Source organism: Streptopelia decaocto (assembly GCF_964273445.1).
Source record: "Streptopelia decaocto genome assembly, chromosome: 15".
Taxonomy (NCBI): Eukaryota; Metazoa; Chordata; class Aves; order Columbiformes; family Columbidae; genus Streptopelia; species Streptopelia decaocto.
The window spans coordinates 10,832,854-10,854,509 of NC_138670.1; the positions used below are offsets into that span (position 1 = coordinate 10,832,854).

At 54.9% G+C, this 21,656-nt stretch overlaps 3 protein-coding genes across 4 annotated transcripts in view; 2 read left to right on the forward strand and 1 right to left on the reverse strand.

Moving 5' to 3' along the window:
- Window positions 1-129: 129 nt before the first annotated feature.
- Window positions 130-6,269, reverse strand: DDX54 (DEAD-box helicase 54). Its single transcript, XM_082066243.1, has 20 exons — window positions 6,208-6,269; window positions 5,421-5,562; window positions 5,283-5,353; window positions 5,020-5,205; window positions 4,871-4,920; window positions 4,720-4,761; window positions 4,393-4,488; window positions 4,130-4,251; window positions 3,926-3,987; window positions 3,643-3,774; window positions 3,145-3,355; window positions 2,567-2,701; window positions 2,093-2,314; window positions 1,651-1,724; window positions 1,340-1,546; window positions 1,093-1,238; window positions 904-1,017; window positions 723-827; window positions 469-572; window positions 130-388 (listed from the first exon to the last, which is right to left on the reverse strand). The coding sequence occupies exons 1-20, from the start codon at window positions 6,247-6,249 to the stop codon at window positions 165-167; spliced, it is 2,487 nt and encodes an 828-aa protein (XP_081922369.1). The 5' UTR covers window positions 6,250-6,269; the 3' UTR covers window positions 130-164.
- Window positions 6,270-6,313: 44 nt separating this feature from the next.
- RITA1 (RBPJ interacting and tubulin associated 1) lies at window positions 6,314-9,076 on the forward strand. Its single transcript, XM_082066250.1, has 2 exons — window positions 6,314-6,552; window positions 7,264-9,076. Exons 1-2 carry the CDS (start codon window positions 6,329-6,331, stop codon window positions 7,805-7,807), a joined length of 768 nt encoding a protein of 255 aa, XP_081922376.1. The 5' UTR covers window positions 6,314-6,328; the 3' UTR covers window positions 7,808-9,076.
- Window positions 9,077-10,860: 1,784 nt separating this feature from the next.
- The window catches only part of TPCN1 (two pore segment channel 1), a 47,067-nt gene continuing 36,271 nt past the window's right edge, over window positions 10,861-21,656 (forward strand). Inside the window, exons 1-2 of one of the 2 annotated variants that reach the window (XM_082066694.1) lie at window positions 10,861-10,896; window positions 11,148-12,085. In XM_082066694.1, the coding sequence (XP_081922820.1) occupies window positions 11,974-12,085 (112 nt within the window). In that variant the 5' untranslated portion in view covers window positions 10,861-10,896; window positions 11,148-11,973. Of the gene's footprint in view, window positions 10,921-11,147; window positions 12,086-21,656 lie in introns of both variants that reach the window. The other variant, XM_082066693.1, reaches the window with a different exon arrangement.

The following is a 21,656-nucleotide window of genomic DNA, read 5'->3' on the forward strand; positions in this document are numbered from 1 at the left end:
GCAGCACCCACTTGTTTTAGGACTGCGCCTGGGGGCGGCCCAAGGGGGTAAGAATTACCCCCAGCACGACACTTGTAGGAAGGACAAAAAGGAGTCAGGATGAAAAACCAGCCAAATATTTAATATCTCCTTTCCGGGCAGCCGTGGGGGCACGACCCCCTCCCCTACACCCTCTTGCGTAGTTTGCCCTTCTTGGCGCCCCCCACCCTGCGCCCAAACGCCATCTGCCGCAGCTCCTGCACCCGCTGCCGGTTCCTGGCCTTCAGGCGCTTCAGCCCCCCGCTCTGCAGGAACCGCTGCTTGGCCGCCTTCTTGCGCTGCTTCAGGATCTGCTGCTTGTTCTTCAGCTCCGAGCGCACCCTGCCCTGCGCCGGGGGCTGCGCGGACCCTGCGGGGGGACACAGCCAGGCTCAGGTCAGGGGACACAGTGAGGTGTCAGGGGAACAACATGGGGCTCCCGGTACTCACCGTGCCCGCGCCGGTGCTTCCCTCGGAACTGCTCCCTGCCTCGCTGGTCCTCCTCATCCTCGTCCCGCTCGTCAACCTTGTATTTCTGCTTCCACTTCTCATAGCTGGGCCAGGGGGGTTAAGGGAACGTGCAGGACTCCCCATCGCTCGACCCATCACAGATTCAGAGCAGCCTCCCTGCCCTCAGAGCCAGGGACAACGTCCAGCCCCGCTGCCCCTCGCCCCCAGCCCTCGCCATGGCGCAGGCAGGATACAGGTTGTTCTTGTAGGAGCTGCTGATGTAGCGCCCGCTCTCCGTCCGCACTTTCTTCTTGCTCTCCTGGCCCGTCTGCCCCACGAACCGCTTCTTCTTGCGGTCCCTGTGGGAGACATGAGTGTGGTGGGACCCCCAGCTCTGATTTCGCACCACCCAGCCCACGGACAGACCCCACTCACCACTTCAGCAGCTGCTTGCTCTTGTTGAGGTTGTGGTTTTCATCACCCATGAGATCCAGGACGGCTCCAGCTGCCTGCTGCTCGAAGGCGCTGCCCTCGCCACCCACGCTCAGCCTGCAAAGGGAGGTGATGAGAGCAGCCCCCACATGCAGAGCAGAGCAGGCGGCGGGAGGACACCTCCAAACTCACCCCCTCTCGCTCTCAAAGTCCTTGGGCCGGTACGGGATGTAGAAGTCCTCGTCCCGCTGCGCTGGCTGCCGCGTCTTTTTCCTGGCACCATCATCGCCTCCTCGGCCCCGTTTTCGCTTCTGGCCCACGACGGTGGAGAACACGTCCTGGGAGAGGACAGGGGATGTGATGGAGGAGCCATGACCCCCTGGCAGTCACTGCATGAGCCCCCGAAACCTGGCACAGCCAAACTCCTCATCCTCATTACCTGCAGGTTTTCCTCCTCCTCTCCTTCTCCTTCTCCCTCCTGGGGTGCGGGGGGGGCCGGGCACAGCCCCTGCCCTTGCAGAGCCGCTGCCCGCTTCTCCTGCTGCCCGCGCTGGTACTTCTCGATGAGCACATGGTCGTGGCGCCGCTTCGACCGCATCACGGTGCTGGCCGGTGTCCGGGATGTGGCATTGATCTCAAAGATGGTCTGTTCCCGGGGCGGGAGCATTGAACCCCGGTGAGCTGTGCAGCTGAACGCACAGACCTTCCCTCCCACCCCAACCCTGCGCCCGAGGGCAGCTCCCAACTCACCGCCTTGGACTTGTAGGTTTTAATGCTGTCCACGAGCTTCAGCCGCTCCAGCTCGGTGTCTTCGAAGCGAGCGCCTGGGGAAGGCATGGAGAGGGGCACAGCTCAGCCCTTTGGCGAGAGCCAGGCTGTTCTCAGTGACAACCAGTGATAGGACAAGAGGCAATGGGTACAAACTGGAACACAGGAGGTTCCACTTATATATGAGAAGAAACTTCTTCTCAGTGAGGGTGCCAGAGCCTGGCCCAGGCTGCCCAGGGAGGTTGTGGAGTCTCCTTCTGTGCAGACATTCCAACCCGCCTGGACACCTTCCTGTGTAACCTCATCTGGGTGTTCCTGCTCCATGAGGGGATTGCACTGGATGAGCTTTCCAGGTCCCTTCCAACCCCTGACATTCTGGGATTCGGTAACAGCATCCCGCCCCTCGGCATCCCCAGGCACTCACTGAAGAGCGGGTGCATGCCCAGCTGGGACACGTCCAGCTCCTTCGCCCTCTTGATGGACTCGGGCGAGGGGCCGGGCCGGGAGCGCAGGTATTGCTTGTGGGCGTTCTCGGCAACACGGCGCAGGCTGCGCAGCTCCAGCGAGCCCTCCTGGTCCGTCAGCAGCAGGCACTCCTCATCGTCCACCAGGCTCTGGGGGACACGGCCCAGCACCCCGTCAGCATCTGCAGCCCAGAGGACACGGTGTCACCTCGCTGTCACCCACCTGGGACGGTTGCAGCAGGCATGGCAGCAAAGCAGGATTAAACAAAGCAGAGCTTGATGGTGTTAATTCAGCATCCCCAACACCCCATTTCCCCCAACCACAAGACCACAAACACCAGCACTGGCCAAGGATAAAACCCCGGTGGCCACGTGGCCAGTGTCCCAGCTTGGACACATGGCCACCCTGATGCCTACAGCCAGGTCTGCCTCACCAGCCGGCATCTCCTGGGCGCCGGCGAGGACGAGCGGGCGCCCCAGGAAGAGGTGGAGGTCAAAGACGTAGGGCATCTCGTCGGGAGCCACCAGAGAGTAGGCAGTGCCGCTCCGGCCAGCACGGGCCACACGACCTGGTACGGGGAGGAGCAGAGTGGGACACCAGAGCCTGTGACAGTCCAGCCTGTCTTCACGCAGGCAAGGACCTGCTGGTGGCCCTGGGAGCCCATGTAGGTGACATTTACCAGGTGGGCATGGCTGGCAAGGGGCTGTGGGGGCAAAGGGGAGCCCACCATGGTGTCACCCTAAATGGAAGGCACCAGCCTTGTCCCCAGGAGCCACCACAGTTCAGCTGGGAGCTCAGGGACATTCCTGCCCCAGCTCTGTCCCCAGCCTGTCTCCTGATGCAACACTGTGACCTCCTGCCCCAAAGACATCACCGCTAAGTCAGGGGCACCAGCGCCAGCCCAGCAGGGCACAGGGATGGGAAAAACAGGGGACACGGGACAGCCCACTCACCCCCCCCCGTCACCCCGAGGGACTCTCAGCCACAAGGACGTGGCGCAGCGGCACCCACCGACGCGATGCAGGAACAGCTTGGCCTTGGCGGGGAAGCTGTAGTTGATGACGTTGTCCAGCATGGGGATGTCGAGCCCACGCGCGGCCACGTCGGTGACCAGCAGCACCGGGCACTTGCCCTGGGAGAACTTGGCGATGTTGATCTTGCGGGCGGTCTGGTCCAGCGAGCTGTAGATGTGTGTGCAGCGGATGCCCTGCGCCGTCAGCAGCTGGGGAGGAGGCAAGAGAGATCAGAGCCCACCTGGCCATGCACCCTTAGCCACAGGACAGGCCCCCGGGGTCCTGGGACCCCCAAATTCCCCTGCACTCCCCCCTTTTTCTGAGGGGTAGGTAGATGCAGCACCTCCACAATCACATGCTTGGGAACTTCTCCCTCAACGCAGGAAAACAGATGTGGAGAATCCCACAGATGCAGACCCCATGTGGGTCTGGAATGGGGCATCAGGCCCCCCCAGCAGCCTGGGGTACACGCTGGGCACCCCCGAACACTACTTGCCTCCTTGAGATACTCCGTGTGGTGCTTGGTGGCCACGAAGACGACGGTCTGGTCCTGGGGCTTCACCACACTGCGGAGCAGGTGGAGCAGCACGGCTGGTTTGTCGTCCCCACGCAGGTGGAAGAAAGCCAGCTGCACAGAAACCAGAGCTGAGCCTTCGGTGTCCCCACATCAGCCATAGCCACCCCTCATGTCCCCTCCCCGCCAGCCCAGAGCCCCTGCAGGGTGGCTTGCAGGGGGTGGGGGCACAGAGCCTGTCTGGAGCCCCCCAGGCCCATCTCACCTTGAGCTGGTCGCTGAGCTTGGACTCCACATCCAGCCGGATCAGCATCGGCTCCGTGAGACCTGTGGGGTGTGGTGACATGCAGGACCTGGGACCAGCCCCACCCCTCAGCTCGGGGACACTCACTTGGCCCAGCCTGTGCTCAGCTCGGTTTCACCAGCGCCGTGTCCCCGAGCCCCCTGAGGTGTGCCCCACGCTCCGTACCAGCCCGGGCGAACTCGACGAGCAGCTTGGGCAGCGTGGCAGAGAAAAGGACAGTCTGGTGACAGTCTGGGAGCCGGGCGATGATCTCCTGCAGCTGCTCAGCAAAGCCCATCTCAAAGAGCCTGCAGGGGAGGGGACACGGGACATGGCAGCGCCAGTGTGGTCCCTCCATGCCCAGCCCTGCCACCCCCCAGGGGAACCTCGCTCGCGCCCCACGCGTGGGGGCACTGCCAGCCCTGGGGACACCTCTGTGCCCTGCTGACCTGTCGGCCTCGTCAAACACCACATACTCCACGGTGTGCAGCTTCAGCTTCATCTCCACCGCCACATGCACCAGGCGCCCGGGGGTGGCGATGATTCTGTGGGGACAGAGATGGTGATGAGACCAGGTAGGGAGGGGACAGTGTCCCCACACCCTCCTGGGTGCAGGTGCCAAATATGACCCACGGGGAGCAGGGGGATATGCTCCAAGGTGACACCGGGACACGTCCACTAGGCACACTGGCTGTAAGCACCAGTGATGTCCCCAGATGGGGGGTGGCTCTCAGGGACATTTCCCCACCAGGTCCCCTCCCTGTGTCCCTACTCACATGTCGGGGTTCTCATGCAGGGCAGCGAATTGATCCTCCATCCTGCGAGGAGGGGGAGAGGCTGGAGCGCCGCCAGGTGGCACGGGGCAGCTCAGCCCTTGCCAGGTTTTGAGGAGGCTTGAGGGGACTTGGGGACATGGGGACACCTTACTTGTCTCCTCCCAGAATCAGGGCTGTCTTCAAGCCTGTGAACTTGCCCAGCTGCGGAGTGAGAAATGTCGTGTCAGCGGAGGGGAGCAAAACCGACCCCCTTGCCCCGTTGTCCCCACTTGCCCCCGTTGTCCCCGTTGTGTCCCGTACCTCCTTGGTGAACTTGAGGGTCTGCAGGGCCAGCTCGCGGGTGGGCGAGAGGACGAGGGCGCGCGCCCCGGCCTGGCTGGGCGCCTTGAGCCGCTCGAACATGGGGATGAGGAAGCAGGCCGTCTTCCCGCTGCCCGTCCGCGCCATGGCCACCACGTCCCGGCCGCGCAGGATGGCGGGGATGCTCTGCGAGACACCGCCCCAACGTCACCGTCACTGTCACCGTGCCCCGGAGTGGGGGTCCCGCCGCCCCCCGCGCTCACCTTCCTCTGGATGGGGGTGGGCACCTTGTAGCCCTTCTTCATGATGCCTTTGAAGACGGGGTAGCTGAGGCCTGTGGGGATGGGGACAGGTGAGGGCACGGTCCCCAGCCCAGGACAGCTGTCACCCCCCACACGTACCCATGGACTGGAAGCCCCCGGATTTCTTCTTCTTCTGGTTCTGCGCCCGCACCAGCGCCCGCGTGTCCGGTTCGGCCTCGGTGCCATCAGCGTCCTCCTCCTCCTCGGCGGTGGGGAAGGCGGGGAGCGGCGGTGTGGGGACCTGGGGACAGCGGGGGACACGGCTGCGGTCACCGGTGCCCCCACGGTTCCAGGGCACTGCAGCTTGGTGGGAAGGGACACCAGTGCCGGGGACACAGGTACAGGGGATACTGGCACTGGGGACACTGGGACTGAGGACACCAGTACTGAGGACACCGATACCGGAGGCAGTGGCATTAGGGACACTGGACCGGGTACACTGCTACTGGGACAGCAGTACTGGAGACACAGTTACGGGGGCACCGGTACCGGGGGCACTGGCACTGGGGACTGGGGACACTGGCTTAGGGGACAACAACACACAGGAACCGGGGACATCAGTACGGGGGACGCGGGGACACCGGTACCGGGCACAGCAGCACACGGGGAACAGGGACACGGGGCACCGGGGACACCGGTATCGAGGATGCCGGCACCGGGCACAGGGGACACCTGTACGTGGGGATAGGGGTACCGGGCACACCGGCACGTTGGGACCGGGGACACTGGTATCGGGCACAAGGGAGACCGACACCGGGCACGGAGGACACCGGCACATGGGAAACCAGCACACAGGCCCACGGGTACCGGGCACACCGGCACTGGGGACACCGGCACTGGGGACCCCGTTGACTCCGCCCCCGCCCGAGCCCCGCCCCGTTCCTACCGGCGCTCCCCGGGACTGGCGGCGGGCGCGCGGCGGCGCCATGTCGGTAGCGGCGGCGGAAGCACGTGCGGGGGGCGGGCGCGGAAGGGGCGGGTCTGTCCCGGCCCCGCCCCGGGCGGCCATGCGGGCGGCGGGGCCGGCACCGGGAGGCGCCTCCGCGCCCGCCCCGCAGCTGCCGCGGGGGGGCCGGGGCCGGGCCGTCCGCCGGGCCCGGGCGTCCTTCGTGGACGAGTCGCTGTTCGGCAGCCCGGCGTCCCGCCCGGCGCCGCCCGGCTTCGCTCCTCCCTGGGCGGTGTCGGTGCCGGCGGCCCCCGGGGGCGGCCCCCGACCGAGGAGTAGGTGCAGGTGAGCGGCGGCTCGGGGCAGCCGGCCCCGGGGTGGGTGCGCTGGGCCGGCCCGGGCGGGCTGGGGTGAAGCTCAACCTGCCCCACGGACCCGCGCGTGTTTGTCCCCGTGAAGTCCCTGGTCCCCCCCTTTTGTTGTCCCCAAAGCGGGTTCGTTACCCGCTGTGCAGCAGCCGAATACACACACAGAGGCGAGATATTGTTTTATTACGAGGTTGCGCAATGTCGGGTGCTGGGTGATAAAACCACCGAGCCAGTGCACCTTCACAGCACTGACATCATTTGCCCTTTCTGTTCGGGTTGGTACCTCCCCAGGTTCTCCACCCTCCTTTCCAGGACCGCTCAGTGATTTACATGTGGCCACACCATCATTTTCTTGTACTCTGCATGCTCATGGGTTGGGGTTTTGACTTGGGCAGGGGTCTTTGCTCCTGTGGGGGTGATTTTTAGTATTATAATGAGCAAAGTTCATCTAAAGGACACTCTGATTGTCTTAAGATATAAACTCAGCTAGTTGCACAGGTTCCAGGATGTTCAAACTGCAAGGACAGGAGCTCCTGATAAGGTGTTCTTTAAATCACCCTTATCTTTGTTAAAGGAGTGGACCAACCTGAAACTGGCCTGTTGATTTACACATCCTTGGGTTAGCGATTGCTGACAGGGTTCATTCTTTTAAGTGGTACTGACTGTGCTTTCTCCTCACCCCTCCAAGGTTGAGAAGTCACACTCCATCCTTCTGCGACGAGTCCCTGTTCGGTGCCAAGCCCGAGGGTCCGGCCTGGGCAGCTCCGTGGATGAGGAAGGAAGATGTGGCCAAGCTCCACGTGCTGCTCTGGAGCCCCCCGCCCGCCCCCCGACACCAGCCCAGCCCTTCCCCCCGCTCCCGGGAGACACCGGTGAGAGCCGTCCACCCGCGCACCGCGGCGTCCCCGGCACCGGCAGCCTGTGACACGGGCCGTAAGGACAACTCCTGCCTCTGGAAGTGTCCCGAGAGCCATGTGGGCTCTGAAAACCACGGTGCTCCCCGCAGAGGGCGTTCGCAGTCTCTCAGTCGGCTGAACCCCCCCTCAGACGGGCTCTGCCCGGCTTCAAACAATCCCAAGATGGGCAGGTGTAAAAACCAGAGCCCGCTGACAGCCCCCGCCACCCCCCGAGCCCCTCTGGTGAGGGGGCGGTCAAAAAGCGTGTGTGGACCCCCCTTGGCCAGGAGCTCCACGGCAGCGGGTGGCTGCAAACCCAGGCCACCCTGGAAGTGAGGCCAAACGTCCCTCTGGACATAATTCCAGCCTTACTGTCCCCGAGGTGGGGCCTGACCTGTAGGGTGAGTCCTCGCGGACCTTGGGACCTCCCGTGGCTGTGAATGGAGGACGGGGACACTGCTCCATGTGGGAGGATGAGCCGGGAGCCGAGGGTGACCACAGCACCGGAGCGGGACAGCCTTGCTGGTTACAGCAGCTTCCATTGACTGTCCAGTGGCCATCGGATGAGGTGCAGTAATGAGTCAGGTTCCTTCTGCCTGGGAGTTTGGAGCAGCGGGACTCAGGGCTGCCCACCCTGGGGCTCCAGAGCCCACCGGGGAGCGGGACCGGGCACAGGGACATCCGCAGCAGAGCTGGGGGGACAGAGCTCGGGGTTTGCTCCCACAGCAGAAGGTGCCGCTGGGGTGGAGGTTCCGGTGGGACTGGCCAGGGTGGTGAAGGTCTGCGGATGTGAAAGCAATTAGTGCCTTCTCGTAGGAGGTGTTGGGGGTGCTGACGAGAATCTGAGCCTGCTCAGCTCTAATTTGGATGTTGATACAGTGATGTGCAACCTGTTAAGCCTCCTGGTCTTTCAAGTGGTTTAGGATAGAACCCGCAGTGTGATTTGGACACTAGATGGAGACACGAGGGTTGTGGATTGACAGGAAAGCCAGAACTCTGCTCCCTGGCAGATCAGGCAGATCCGGGAGGGTGAGTCACCAGCAAATGGGGATAACTGCCCCGAAATCTGAGCAGCAGAGAGCTACAAAACTCAAAAGCAGGACACAGAGTGCAGTGCTGGAGTGCTTGAAAGATGAAGCCTCTTAAAATGAAGAGAGATTTTATCTGAAAATCAAGTTGACAGTGGCTTGTATGGCCAGGGGTGGCCAGTTTATCCCCACTGCTGTGTTCAGGCTTCAAGGAATTGATGGGGCAAATGAGAGCCCATTGCATCAGCCTCACACTTTCCAGTCCCACGCTGGCCTGGGTTGTCACTGAGGGCTCCCAGGCCATCAGGGGGACAGAACTGGCAGTTCCTTGCTATTTACACCACAAGGACAGCGTTGGTTAAAGGATAAATGGGTAAAAATGGAGTGCTTGGATTTTATACTACAGCTCTCGCTCACATTTGATGCTTTACTGCTGCCCTGTCCTCTCGTTCTACCAGAGCTGTACAGTGCGAGGACAAGAGATGCTCCGTTACTGCTGTGGGAGGCTGGTGCTTGTCTGGAGCAAATGCCAAGTGTGAATAAAATGAGATGGGGGAAATGTTCTGTTGTTTTGTAACTCCAGAGTCACCCTGTGCTTGGCCCAGGTGAGGGTTGATGATGCAAAGGCCTGAATTGCAGCTGGGACTCCTGCCTGCTGCTGCACTTATTTCTCATTTTTCTATCTGCTCAGCGCTGCGATAAATCACACTCTTTCTGCCGTAGACTCAGCCGATCTGGCAGCTGCTCAGCCTCCAAAATGAGCTGCGCCCAGCCCAAGGTGCTACAAGCAGCTCTAAAAGATGGTTTGATGTGTGGGCAGTATCACGTTTGCTCTGCTTAGCCTGTACCAGCTCTGTGGTTTCTCAACACACACCTCACCCGATCTGCGGCAGCCTCGCTCCTCTGCGTCCTGCCCAGCGTTGCAGCCTCTCCAGACCGGCACAGCGCTTGGCAGGGGAGGTTTCGGGGCTGAGTCAGTGGCTGGGGACAAGAGGCGGTTCTGTGAGGAAGCTGCTTGTGTAGTGGTGCAATTGTGCAGCTGCAGGGCTGCTTTCCGCTGAAATCAGTGGAGCGTTGTGATGAGCAGGTACCCTCTGAAAAACACCATATACACCCTGCCAGGAGCCGGCAGGAGCCAGGTGATCACCCGACGCAGCCTGACCCAGCGGCACCGTGACGGGTTTAATCTCTGTCACTACATGAGAGGCAACTGGTTCTTAGTGCTCCGATGCAAGTGTATTAGTTGTGTCCGCAGGTGCTGAGTGTCCCGCTGCAGCTCCACACACTCACTCGGGGAAGTTGTTTTACCACTTCCCGCTTGCTCTGCAGATCCACAGCCTTTTGGGCAGCTCTTGCGAGCTGTTTTTGAGATCTCTCCTTGTCCTCCTTGTAAATCCAGCCCCAGAGGGTGACACAAAGCAAGAAATACCACTGCGAAGGGGAGTGCACAGAGAGACGTCAGGTGGGCAGAAGAAAGGTTTGTTTGCAAATGCGTTGTTAATTTAAGGCAGGACACCTCTGCTTGGGTAGCAAGGGGACTGTTCCAGTTGGACAGGAGCGTTACCTGCCCCTCGGTGACACTGGCAGGAATCCTGCTGGTGGTGACATCGGAGCCCAGTGTCTTTATGGGGCTGCAGCAGGCACAGAGGGACCGTCCTGGGGGGCTGTCTGTGACAGAAATGCACAGCCTGGACAAGTGGAACAGATTTATTCATTACACGCTGGGCCGCTCGCTTCCAGCTTGACAACTCTTCACCTCGTCTGAGACAGATGAGGCCTCGGCGGGTCTTGGGAGCATCGTGTTTCGCAATGGGGCCCTCAGCCCGTCGCGGGGCTGCACCTGCCGCCTTCTGGGGCAGGGCTGGGCTGTCCCTAAGGCCCCATCTCTTCCCTGCAGCCGCCAGAGCCTGGTGGGGCCTGGGCACAGGATCGGCCCGGGGCAGCGGCCCAGCCCAGGGACCTGTGGGCCGGGGGGTCCCCTCGGTGGGCTCCGCCGCTCCCGCGTCCCGCCGTTGCTAGGCAACCGCTCCGCTCACCCCTGACACCAAGGGCAGGGCCTCAACACAGCCAATGGTAGCCCGCGTTCCCCTCCCCGAGAGCCCGCCCATTCCTTCCCGTGGTTGAGGCGTGATGCTGTTAACCCACGGCCGCCCCGGGCCAATCAGCATTCCCATTTTCCCGGAGTGGCAGCGCAGCTACCCAATGAGAAGAGCAAGCGCGGGCGGGAGGTAGAGGAGGAGGCGGGAATAATCTCGATCCTCTCGCAGGGGATGAGCGCCGGCGGTGGGCGCGGCGGAGCGAGCCCGGAGCGCGGATTGGCGGGCGGGAGGGAGGCCCGCGTGGCCGCGGCCAATGAGAGGCGGCGGGGCGGGGCCGCGCGCGCCGGGCGCTGAGGAGGTGTCGCAGCGGCCGTGGGCGCCGGTTCGGCGGGGCCGGGTCGTGTCCGGGGGGCAGCGGCGGGGGGACCCTGGGGGCCGCAGGCATGGAGGGGGGGCTGGCGGGGGGCAGGGTCGCCCGGGGGCTTCGCAGAAGCCGGGGAGGGCCGTGGGGCCGGTTTGCGCGGGCTGGAGCCGGGGGGAGCCGGGGGGGGGCGGGCCGGGGCCTGCACAGCGTGGTGACAGCCCCGTGTCGCTGTCCCTCTCTCCTAGGCCGCGGGACCAGGCTGCTGCCGGCCGCTCTGCTGCCCAGCCCTGAGTGCCCGCCGCCGAGGCTCGCGTCCCGGCCCTCGGCGCAGCCCTGCGGGGCAGCTCAGCCCGGGGCTCAGCAGCGGCTGCGGGAGATGCGGCCTCCGCCGTGACTTGTGCCCTGGCCACGGCCTGCGGGGGAAGAGCCGAGGAGAGCGGCAGCTGCGTGGTGGCACCGGTTGTGGAGCGTCCCTGTAACGCTGCCCAGGGCCTGCGTGATTCGTCTTTTCCTCCATCTCTTGAAGAAATCCACGACTTTTTGACGGTGCTGTAGCAAAAAGCTGACGGGAACTTCATGTGTGCAGACTCAAACTGGCCTCTTTGTCTCCCTCTTTCCCCTCCCCACCCGAAATCGAGGCATTTTGGCATGGCAGGGGAAAGAGCCATGTGTGACGGTGACACTTAGCACCATGCTGGCTCTGGGTGCGTCCCGCCCGGCTGCTTCTTGTGTGGAGTGGTCAGGAGTTTGTCAAGAAGCACTTTCTTTTGCCTCTGTGCTGTCCTACGAGCCCTGCACTGACAAGAGTCAGGAGCCCAGACCTGACCTTCTGAATTTATATTTTGCATCTTGAGTCTGGCATCCTGTGCTGCTTTTCGAAAGCAAATAACTAGATCCTTTTGTGAACTGTGGTCTCTAGAGATGGGCACCCATACCTTTATATTCTTATGTCTAGAAGACACCCCTGATGGAAGACTTTCTAGGGACACTTTTTGACATCAGCGTTTTACAAGTGGAACTGAAAAAGGCGTTATTTAAAGTTCTTGGGGCAGGAGGCTCTGAAGGGGCAGGATGGCTGTGAGCATGGATGATGACGTCCCCCTCATCCTCACCCTGGATGACAGCGGCAGCAGCACCTCAGCCCCTCTAGATGACCTGGATCGGGAGGAGCTGCCTAACGAAAGTAAGATTGCTTTGGTTTTTTTCCTGCCTGCTCTGATGGCCTCGCTTGTTTTTCTCTTTGCAGTTGCCCTTCTTTCTTGCACATGTCAGGACCTGAAACTCTCAGAGCTGTTGTTCAGCATCCCAGCAGTGGCCTGAGACAGTCAGATCCAAAGTTACTTGTGTTGCTTGTTTACGTGGCACCCATGTTACACCGAGAGGGCGGAGGACACCAGATAGACGGGTCCTACCGATGCCCTTTCTAACTCACATTTTTTGTGGTTTCCATGTGACCTCGTTGTCCTTAAGCTCAACTCTCCTTCCCTGGCCCAGAGCATCTCTTTTTCTTGGCAGCGACCTGCCATGCTGTACCCCTGGTGCAGCAGCTGCAGTTATGTCCTGTAGTATTGTCTGAGTGCCACAACGCATCTGTCCTTTGCAACTGTTGTTTTGCCTATTTCTAGTTTACATTCTGATCTTTGCAAAAAGGAAAGTGATACATGTTGATAAATCCCTTTAGCAGCTTTATTGTATTCTTATCAAAGAACTTGGTATGATTTTAGACAATATATTCATACTCCTGTCAACCCTAGGTGTTTAGTGGGATAGAGCCAGCCTGTGAGCATTGGGAGAGGGCAAAACAGAAGCCACTGTCTCTTAGAAGCAGCGCGTTCCCCTCGGTTTATCTTCCTTAAAGCCGTTGTCCTGTGGTCAACGAGATGGGAACAGTAGATGTGTTGGAGCATGTGTAGAGAGTTTTTATTTTGCATTATTCCTCACTGAACGTATTTGAGCAGTTTTGTTCCACGCATCTCTGACTGTCTGCTGACATTGCAGGTGTGCGCCCAGGTCTGTGAGCCCGATCGAGCCCTTTCTGCCACAAGCTTAACTTTGTAACACATAAATCGTTTCCTGGTCTTGCATCCCTTTTTTCTACATTATATCTCTATTCCATACTGACTCTGTGATTTGATTTCTCTCTTGCAATCATATGAGTTCCCTTAATTTTCTCCTTCTGTGACTTTGTGAGTCAGTGGCAAGTTCCTGACAATCAAGATTCCTCCTCCCTCCTCCTCCTCTCACACCCTGCCACACGCATCCCTGGCTAAACTGCCCACTTGACTTTCTCTAAGCTCTGCTGTGTTGTTTCTCCATCACATCTGCTCTATTGCATCTGTCTGTCGAAGTTTAGCTCTTGATTTTTAAGTTAAGTAGAAGAGAGAATGCTTCCTCTGTCCAGTGGTGTATTTATAGGCTTTCTTGTGACTAATTTTAATCATTCTTCTCTCATCTTTTTCTTCCACCTCCTTCCCAGACCTTTAAATAAGTTGTGTGAGGTTTATCATTTGGTTAAAGCCAACATTATTGTGTTAAAGCACAAGTATAAGAATGAACTTAATCATAAATAAAAATATTTCACAATCTGCTTCCCTTGAAATACAGGGAAGTTATTTAGGGACCAATTTTGTGCTTCTTAGAAGATCACTGTTTGCTTTTCGAGAATTCATTTCCTGGAATTCTTTGAATGAAGAACCATTATTTTGGCTATGTGCTTTAATCACTGTTACAGCTGAGTTTGCTGAAAAAATACAAAGCTTATTCGACGCAAGTGATACAGAGTGATACGGAGCCTTCTGAAGTCAGTGGGTACGGCGGGAGTGGGATGAAAGATGAGCAGAGGAAGGCTGGCACCAACAACTTGAAAGGCGGATTTATCTCTGAGAAGCGGGAAGCTTAAATTAGCGAGTGAGCAGACTAACGCCACCGCTTGCGAAAGTAAGCTTGTTTAAAACCCAGAACGTGTAGTCCAGCTTTCCTCTTTGCGTGCAAAGAAAATCTACTGTGAAATGCAGAAAAGTTGTGTCTCACGGAGGCTGTGAGGAATTCAAATGCTTCCTCTCCACTCTGCCTCCCCTTCTCTGCTGAGGGCTGAAATGGCATTAACAGAACTGTATAATGTCATGTTTTTATTCAGAAGCTTGTCTTTTCTGGGGAAAAAGTGTCTGTGAGAAGTGCTTTTCAGGAGGGGGAGAACCTGCCAGGGTGATGATGAGGACGTGGGCACAGGGAAAGTCAGGAGGCTGTTGCCTTCTGGTTTTGGCTTCTTTACGCTTAAACTCTCACAATATTCAGCCAAAATTTGGAGGAACAGCTCACTTGTTACTGTGCCTGACCATCAGCTCCTGAGCATTTGGTGGCAGGTTAAATACAAAGCTGGTTTTTTTAGGATGTCCCCAAGTACCAGCTGGGGCTGTTTGTAATAAAGGACCCATTGTCCTCTCCCCAGGTGACACTGAGGGAAAGACGACACGGGTGTAACCGCCCTTAGGCTGAATCATGCATCAGAGGTTGATCATAATTAAGTTACTAGTTCTGTGTTGCTATGCCATGAACCTCCTCTAAATTGTAATTTATTTTCCAGCCTCACAACATTCTCTCACTGTGTATCTGTGTGGTTTCAGTACATCAGCTCTCGTCATTTTTAAGGAACTTCTTGCGCTTCAAAAAACAAACCCAACTTGATCCGCGGTGTGGCTTTCTTACAGCCAGGTCCTTGGACAAATGAATTTGTGGTTTTGACCTCTTGGTGTTGATTATTGGGAAATGCAGACAAATTACTGAGTTGAAATAAACAGTAGCAGGGTTTTCTGAAAGCAAGCCTGTTGCAGATGTAAAAAGAAAGGACTAAAGTGCAGGAGTATATTCCAAATCTTGCAGGAGAATCCTCTTCTAGGTAAGTGGGTGCCTTGGGGTTAGAAGAAAAGAAAGCTAAATGAGAAAACTGTGTGGAAAATTACATTCTTAAAGAAAATGTCCAGCTGCAAAAATTAATCTCCCAAATCACACAGCTCTTAAGCACTTAATGGGAGCAAATACTTGCATGGGGAGGAATATTAAAACTCTGCCTTCCCTGACTTGTGCTGGGATACATGTCTTCCAGGGAGCTCCGGTTTACAGCCACAGCAAAAGGTCAGAATCCTGCAAACTTGACGGAAATTCAGACCACATCCAGAAAAATGTGGTCCCTGCGGTGCTGGTGGTTTTCTGACTACAACACAAAGGACTGTGGGGCTGGGTAATTTTTCTTTCCAGCTCCAACAGCTGAAGGAGACAGAGAAGCGTGTTTGTTGCTTGAGTCCACACTAATTAATATGATGCTGCCCTTCTACGTACATCTTATCTGAGAATCTCTGAGAGCTGTACACACTCTAATTAAGCTTTCCAGCACCTGTCTGAGGTGAATGACTAATATTAACTGAATTTCTGCAGAAGGCGAAAATGGGGAGCAAACTTGCACAACCTTTCTCAAAATCATGTACTGAAAATGGTGAGAATCGGCTGGGGGTTTAGTGATTTCCAGTCTCTTGCCCAGACTCCTGGGAAGCGTTCAAATGGGGTTTTCAAAATATCTCTAAGTACGAGGTATGTTTTCCGTAGACAAAGGCAGCGTGGATAGCCTTGAAACTCTAGGACAGTGTCTCTCCTTGAGCTGATGGGAACTATAAGCAGTAAATGAGTGCGCATTGATTTATCCCGTATTAGATCAGATACAAGATTCTCCTTTGCCTCCTGCATGGAAATTGCTGGAGCCTCAAGTGGAGTTTCAGTGTGTTCAGAGCAGAAAGTACAGCTCGAAGTGTTGTACTGGGAACAATGTGATATTGTGTGTCTGTTTCTCCCACACAGTGGATTATGGCAAGTGGAAGAAGTCATCTTTAAACTCTGAGGTTTTACAAGAAAGCGACTGCTTCTGCTATTCAGGTTAAAATGAATTATTGTGTGTGTCTGGGGAGGCTGGGGGAGCGACTGCAACAGCAAAGTGCGATGGTTTCTAGAAGGATTGGTGGAAAATAGGAAGTTATAACTTTCAATGTTGGGGTTTCAGGTGAGCCTTCGCAATCTCAGTTTCTGCTGCCTGAAGAGTAAATTGTCAGGGAAGCTCAAGCCAGCCCAGCCTTTTGGGTACAAGGAGAACGGTTGATATATGCCTGTGCACTGCTGTGAAGGGATAAAGTGGCTCAAAGCGTGTCAAGAAAACAACATTTCACTGTTGGTGAGGGTGGAGGGGCTGCCCAAGTCCTGCTCGGTGAGGAATGTGCCTTTGGCCATGGAAAGCGGAGCCTGTTGTGCCCCCAGACCAGTGTCTGTGTGTGCTGGGCCTCCTGGAGCTGCTTCCTCACCTTGCTGCTGCGTGTCAGCCCAGCGCCACAACCAAACACGTGCAGAGGCTTTCAGCAAAGCTGCTCTGTCTATAATTAGCGGATAGACTCTCATTATGTTTCTTTAAAAAAAAAAAATCATTTACTAATCCACAGGTAGACAAATGCCTTAGGGGTGTCCCAGGATTGGGGGCTGTTAATGTTCGTATGAGCTGCCTGGATTTTGATGTGTTCAGTACCCAGTGCAACCCGAAGTGATATAATTCGCCACCTGCAGTGATATAATTCTCTTCTGTGTCAGATCTGGTTCCAGAACGTGTTTGTATCAGCAAGCCTGCCCTTGTAGTCTGCAGCTTCAGCTCGTCTGGTCGATGAGTCCCTGCTCTTCAAACATCCCTGTTTCCTTCCTCGTGCCGCTTCCCGTAGTGCCGTCCATGGATGAAAGAGATTTCCAGGTGTAAAACAAGTGTGTTTTCTGGTGGGCGGAGGGAACGAATGGAGAATAAATGCCTGACCTTTGGGGAAATGCTGTAACCACACATTCTCTTAGTAGTTTTGCTTCTCGAAGAACCACTTTAGTTGCTGTGAAAGCGTTCTGGCTTTGAAGGAAAATAGGTATTTTAAATGTCAGCTGTGTAGTAGACTTAATAACTCATTCAGGATCTCCATTTTTTTGGTCTTTGTGTGAAAGTAAGGGTTTCAAAGATGGTTATTTGGACTTGAGCACTAGCTATGAAATAATGTAGCTAATTGGTGTGAAGAAATAGGGGACGAGGGAACAAGCAAACACTTGTGATGGACCTGGCAGATCCTGAGATCTCTGACAGCCAGGCTCTTAAACAGCCTTTTGGATTATCTGGTGGCTTTCTTGGATGCTACACAGAATATTTTCTTGCGTCGTGGCTTCTAGTTCTACCGATTTGCCTTTAATTAGTTCCAGTAGCAGTGCTGCCGCGTTGGAGGTGAAGCACGGCCGGAGCAGAGGCCTGAGATCTCATTTTCAGAAGCAATCTAGTTCTGCTGGTGAAGCTGCTTGTCCTTGTACCTGTGGTGAGTCAGTTAACGCGGTTAACGAGTCTCATCTGCAAAGTGCACATTACGCCTTTCATGAAAGTGAACATGTAGGACTCATTACATTGCTATGAAGGATTTCACATTGCTGTGTAGGATTTGTTTTTCTTAGCATTACCTGCTGAAAATTTATATAGAGAGGATTTTTTTCTGATGCACAAGTGGTAGCTCGGTGCTGGGTTGTTGTTTATGCCTCTGAAAGTCTCATTTCTCCAAGCTAACAGCCTTGCATTTTGCAACTTCTGCCAGTGCTTCTCTAATCCTTTCCTGGCCTAGATGACTTATAATGAATGTTTTAAGCAAGCAAAGCGAAGCAAAACTGCCTCTGAGATGAGTGAGGGGTGAAAATCTTGGAAAGGGAAATGAACACCCAAAATATAAGGAGATTATTATTTTCTCCTTCAGTACAATTTGTTTCCCTGGGTGATGAGGTCTGTAAATTCAGGGGAAGGAGGTAAATGCTGCTTTTTGGGAGATGTTTGGGAATCTTTTGATATGATGTTAGAAATAGAGGGGAAAAAAAGTGTTTCTGCTCTTACTTCCAAATGCATCAACTCCTGGGATCTCATTTATCCTGACAATTCAGGTTTTGAGCCAGGACCGGCCGTCTGAGCTGTGCTTAAACACTTGCCGTCATGAGAGGGTAAAGCGGTACCTTTAATTCAAGAGGAACAGCCCTATGTCCTCCAGAGCTCACAAAAGCATCTATATCGAGACATTCTCGACGTGACTCTGTAGACGTGGTACCTATAGAAGAAAAGCCACGAGCAGAGTACAGTACCAGGAGGTATTGTGGGCTGCCGTTATCTTGTGTATTTTTTTTCCGAGCCTGCCTTGTTTTCTTAGCCCTGCGGGAGATGGGTTTGCACAATGCACACATTGTGTGTCTCACAGTAGGATGCTTTGTCGAACAGAATCTCTGCACTGTCGATTCTTTCACGCAGTGAAAAAAAAAGTATCCTGGTGATTTCGTCTTGAATGCCCCATGCTGTTGGAATCCGAGCGAGTAAAAGCATATACAAGGTAAAGAAGACTTGGGTTAGTGTTCCATTATCCCGGAGTCAAATGGTTCTTTCTCCTTTGTCATCTTCCGTGCGTGCTCGCCGTGAAGCAGGGATGATGCTGCCGAGGGGGTCGAGTAGTCTGGAACCTTCTTACTCCTTTTGTAAAGATGGGAGTGATGAACTTAATGCTTTGAGGAGCCCGTTCCCTTTGTGCGCCTCGTCCCCAGCGCACAGCTCGCATTTTTTGGTGCGGGAGCAGAAGAATGGGCTGAGCTCAGGGTTTTCTCCCCAAACTCATTGCTGTAGTTGGGAGACGGAGGGTGAGGGCTCGTGCGGTGGGATCGGAGGGCTCCGCTTTTTGAACAGGTGGTCTTGGAGATATAAAAGATGTTAAGGAGTTTGAAAACATCCAAGCCGCAGTTTTAAATCGCCAGCTTTCCAGCTCTAACCGGTCACTCCTCAGCCACCACAGCTGACTTGGGAACATTTGGCTCAGGAAGCGGAACAACAGTTGGAAACAAACAGCGATTAGTTTTTTCACGGCTTCCCAGGGAACGCATCAGTTAGTTGGTTTTTTCCCCTCATTTTTGCGATTCCTGTGGATTTTTAAGGCACTGTAGATGCAGGATGTTCCGTTTAGCCAAGCTCGCTTACTGGCAGATTAAAATGAGCAAAGGCTGAGCACGCTGAGTTCACTCATCATAACCGATATGAGGCTTCTCAGAACATCCTTTGCCCTTGGTATCTTCACCGAGGAATCCTGCCTGCTGCCGTCAGCCCCCCTGCGTTGAAATCCCATTTTACCCATTTGAATGCTGTAAGAAGTGCTGTATAAACTAAACAGGAGCATCTGTGAAGTGGTTAGAGTTGTTGTTGATTGCCTTTTCCTTATTGCCTTCAGGGGATTTAAGCTTGAATTTGCTGGAAGTAGAATTTATGAGCCAGAACGCTCCATTTCTGATCCTTAAGCTGGGAAAAGTGCGGTGAATTCGATATTTCTCTCGCCTCCGATGTCTCTGGCTTTTGATCCGGACCTTGCAGGGCTCTCCCTGTGTCTTTAGCATAATTGCTTTTTGCGTGTTGAGAAGATGCCTGATATTTTCCTTTTTTAGATGACGATTTGCTTTATGGGGAGCTGTAGGAGCAGCTTTAGGATTTCAGTTCAGCGGGAACCTTGTAAGGTGTTTGTGTTGGGGGTGTTGATGAAAGATCCTGGGGATGGCGAGAGGAGACCGCTGTGATTTGAATCAGAGTGGGGGGGTTTGAAGCTTGTATCCAGTGCTGCTTTTATAATCACGATCTGGTGGTGCCTGCTTGGAACAAAAGGCTTTTCTTTTCCTGCAGGGAATAACATTTAGGCTGTATCTGTGCACAGCCATGTTAAACCCACTGGTTCTATAGGGCTGGATGCCTTAGCAACTCGTACGTTTCCTGTATGACTGCCTGGCACACGTGTGTGTGTCTAAACTGTTATCTGGGAGTGTCTGATTGTCTGTACTTTATTCTAACCTTTTGTTATTTTCCAGAGAATACTTTCAGTGCCCTCAACAGATTTGAGAAAGTTTACTGCATGAAAGTAACGTAGCCTGGTAAAGGATTTTACTGGAACGCACAAATACGTTTCTTCTCTTCGTTAACTAAATGAAGAAATGCCTGTAGAATTAAGACTGAGTGATCAATCCTGCAAGTGGGAGCACTAAAAACTCCCCGGGGTCGAATTGCGTTGGTGAGTTGGCTGCATGGTTTCCAGGATAATGGGAGGCGGGAGGAGGAAGGAGAGGATGCCATCCTCCCCAGCTCCGGCTTTCCTGGCTGCTGGCTCCAAAGGAAGAATATAAGGGCAGCAGTTTTCACTAGTACGATATTTCCGCCGTCTGTCCCCTTTTTCCGTGGCACTGTCACCCTGGCTGGTGGGGATCCGTGCCTGGTGAGGGGCACAAGGTGCAATCCCTCCTGCAAATGCGGGTTTCCCGTGACACAAAACAGCCACATCCAGCTGGTTATGGAGTTAGATGGCGGTGAGTCACTGCAGAAATAGGAAAATGCTGCTGGTTGTTGCCCAGTCACTTGTTTTTCATGGGAACATTGTTTCTCCAGGGTGCTGAGCAGACCAGAAAGACTGGAAATGCAATCGCAGAGAGGAACGCTTGCAGGGACTGGTTGGCTCTGTGTCTCTGCTTTGCTACCTGCAAAGACTATTAAATGTTCTGCTTTTCCTGAACTGCTGGCAGGTGCAAACAAGCGACCGCTTTGCTCCTGCTGTATTAAATAAATGCTCACAAGCAACTCAATAAGGAGGATTTTGGCATTGGGGTCGGTGCGGGGGAAGTGACCAAGGCAAAGCCCATTCCTTTTACATACAAGGCTGGTGGCGGTGCCTTATTGCTGGTGGTTGCAAAGGAGAAGACTGCAAAACATTGACAATTATTCGTATACTTTGAGAGAGCACAAATGCATCCGAACCGAGAATGCTAATGGAAGCGTTAGAGCTGTTGGAGAGGCAGCAAAAAGTCACAGTACGGCCGTGTGCTGGTGAACATTAAAGCAGCTGCATTGCTAGATAGCAAACGAAGAAATAGGAACTGGGAGCGGAGGAAAATCACCAAGAGAAATGTGGTCAGCAGAGTTCAAGGTGTTCAAAAGGACTTGAGAAATAAAAAGACACGTTAAGTGATACCGACCTGTTAGGAATTCAAGGGTGAACGCTGGTCAATAACTCTATGGGGAAGCTCAAGAAATACCGTATGTATTCTGTGTTTGTTGAAAAGCCAGGTGACCTGGTCATCCTATGATCTATTCTTCCATTCCCACAGTAAATAAAGTAGAGATTAACCAGCTGATTCTAAAGCTAGGCATTTAAAAATGAGCAGAGGAATTTTATTTTTCCTTAAGGCTGCAGCTGAGGCAGCTGGAATGTCTGAATATTGCCGTGATAGTGACTTTCTTCCAGCCCCAGACGGTATTTTGCACCAGGCAGGAGGTTGCAGGCCAGCCAGCCAAACCAGGTTTCCAGGCAAAATAATGGGAAACCAGCAGCAGCTCTTCTAAAATCTGAACTTAAAGGACAGCGCTTCACGTCAGTCATTGTGGATTTATGAGAAGGGATCATATAAACCTGGAGTCATGCATTGACTTACTTGGTGAGGTTACAAGACTGACTGACAGTGTTTAGGGAAGATATTTGTTTTGGCACTCGTGTGGCATTTTGATTGAGGAAACAAACAATACAAATCAACACCATGTAGCTCACAGCTCTGTCGACTGGCTGATGGACGGGTCTCAAAATCCAACTGGTTATTGGGACTGGTTAGCAAATAGGTACGTTATTAGCAGAGCCTGTCACAGGGGTTCGATTTTG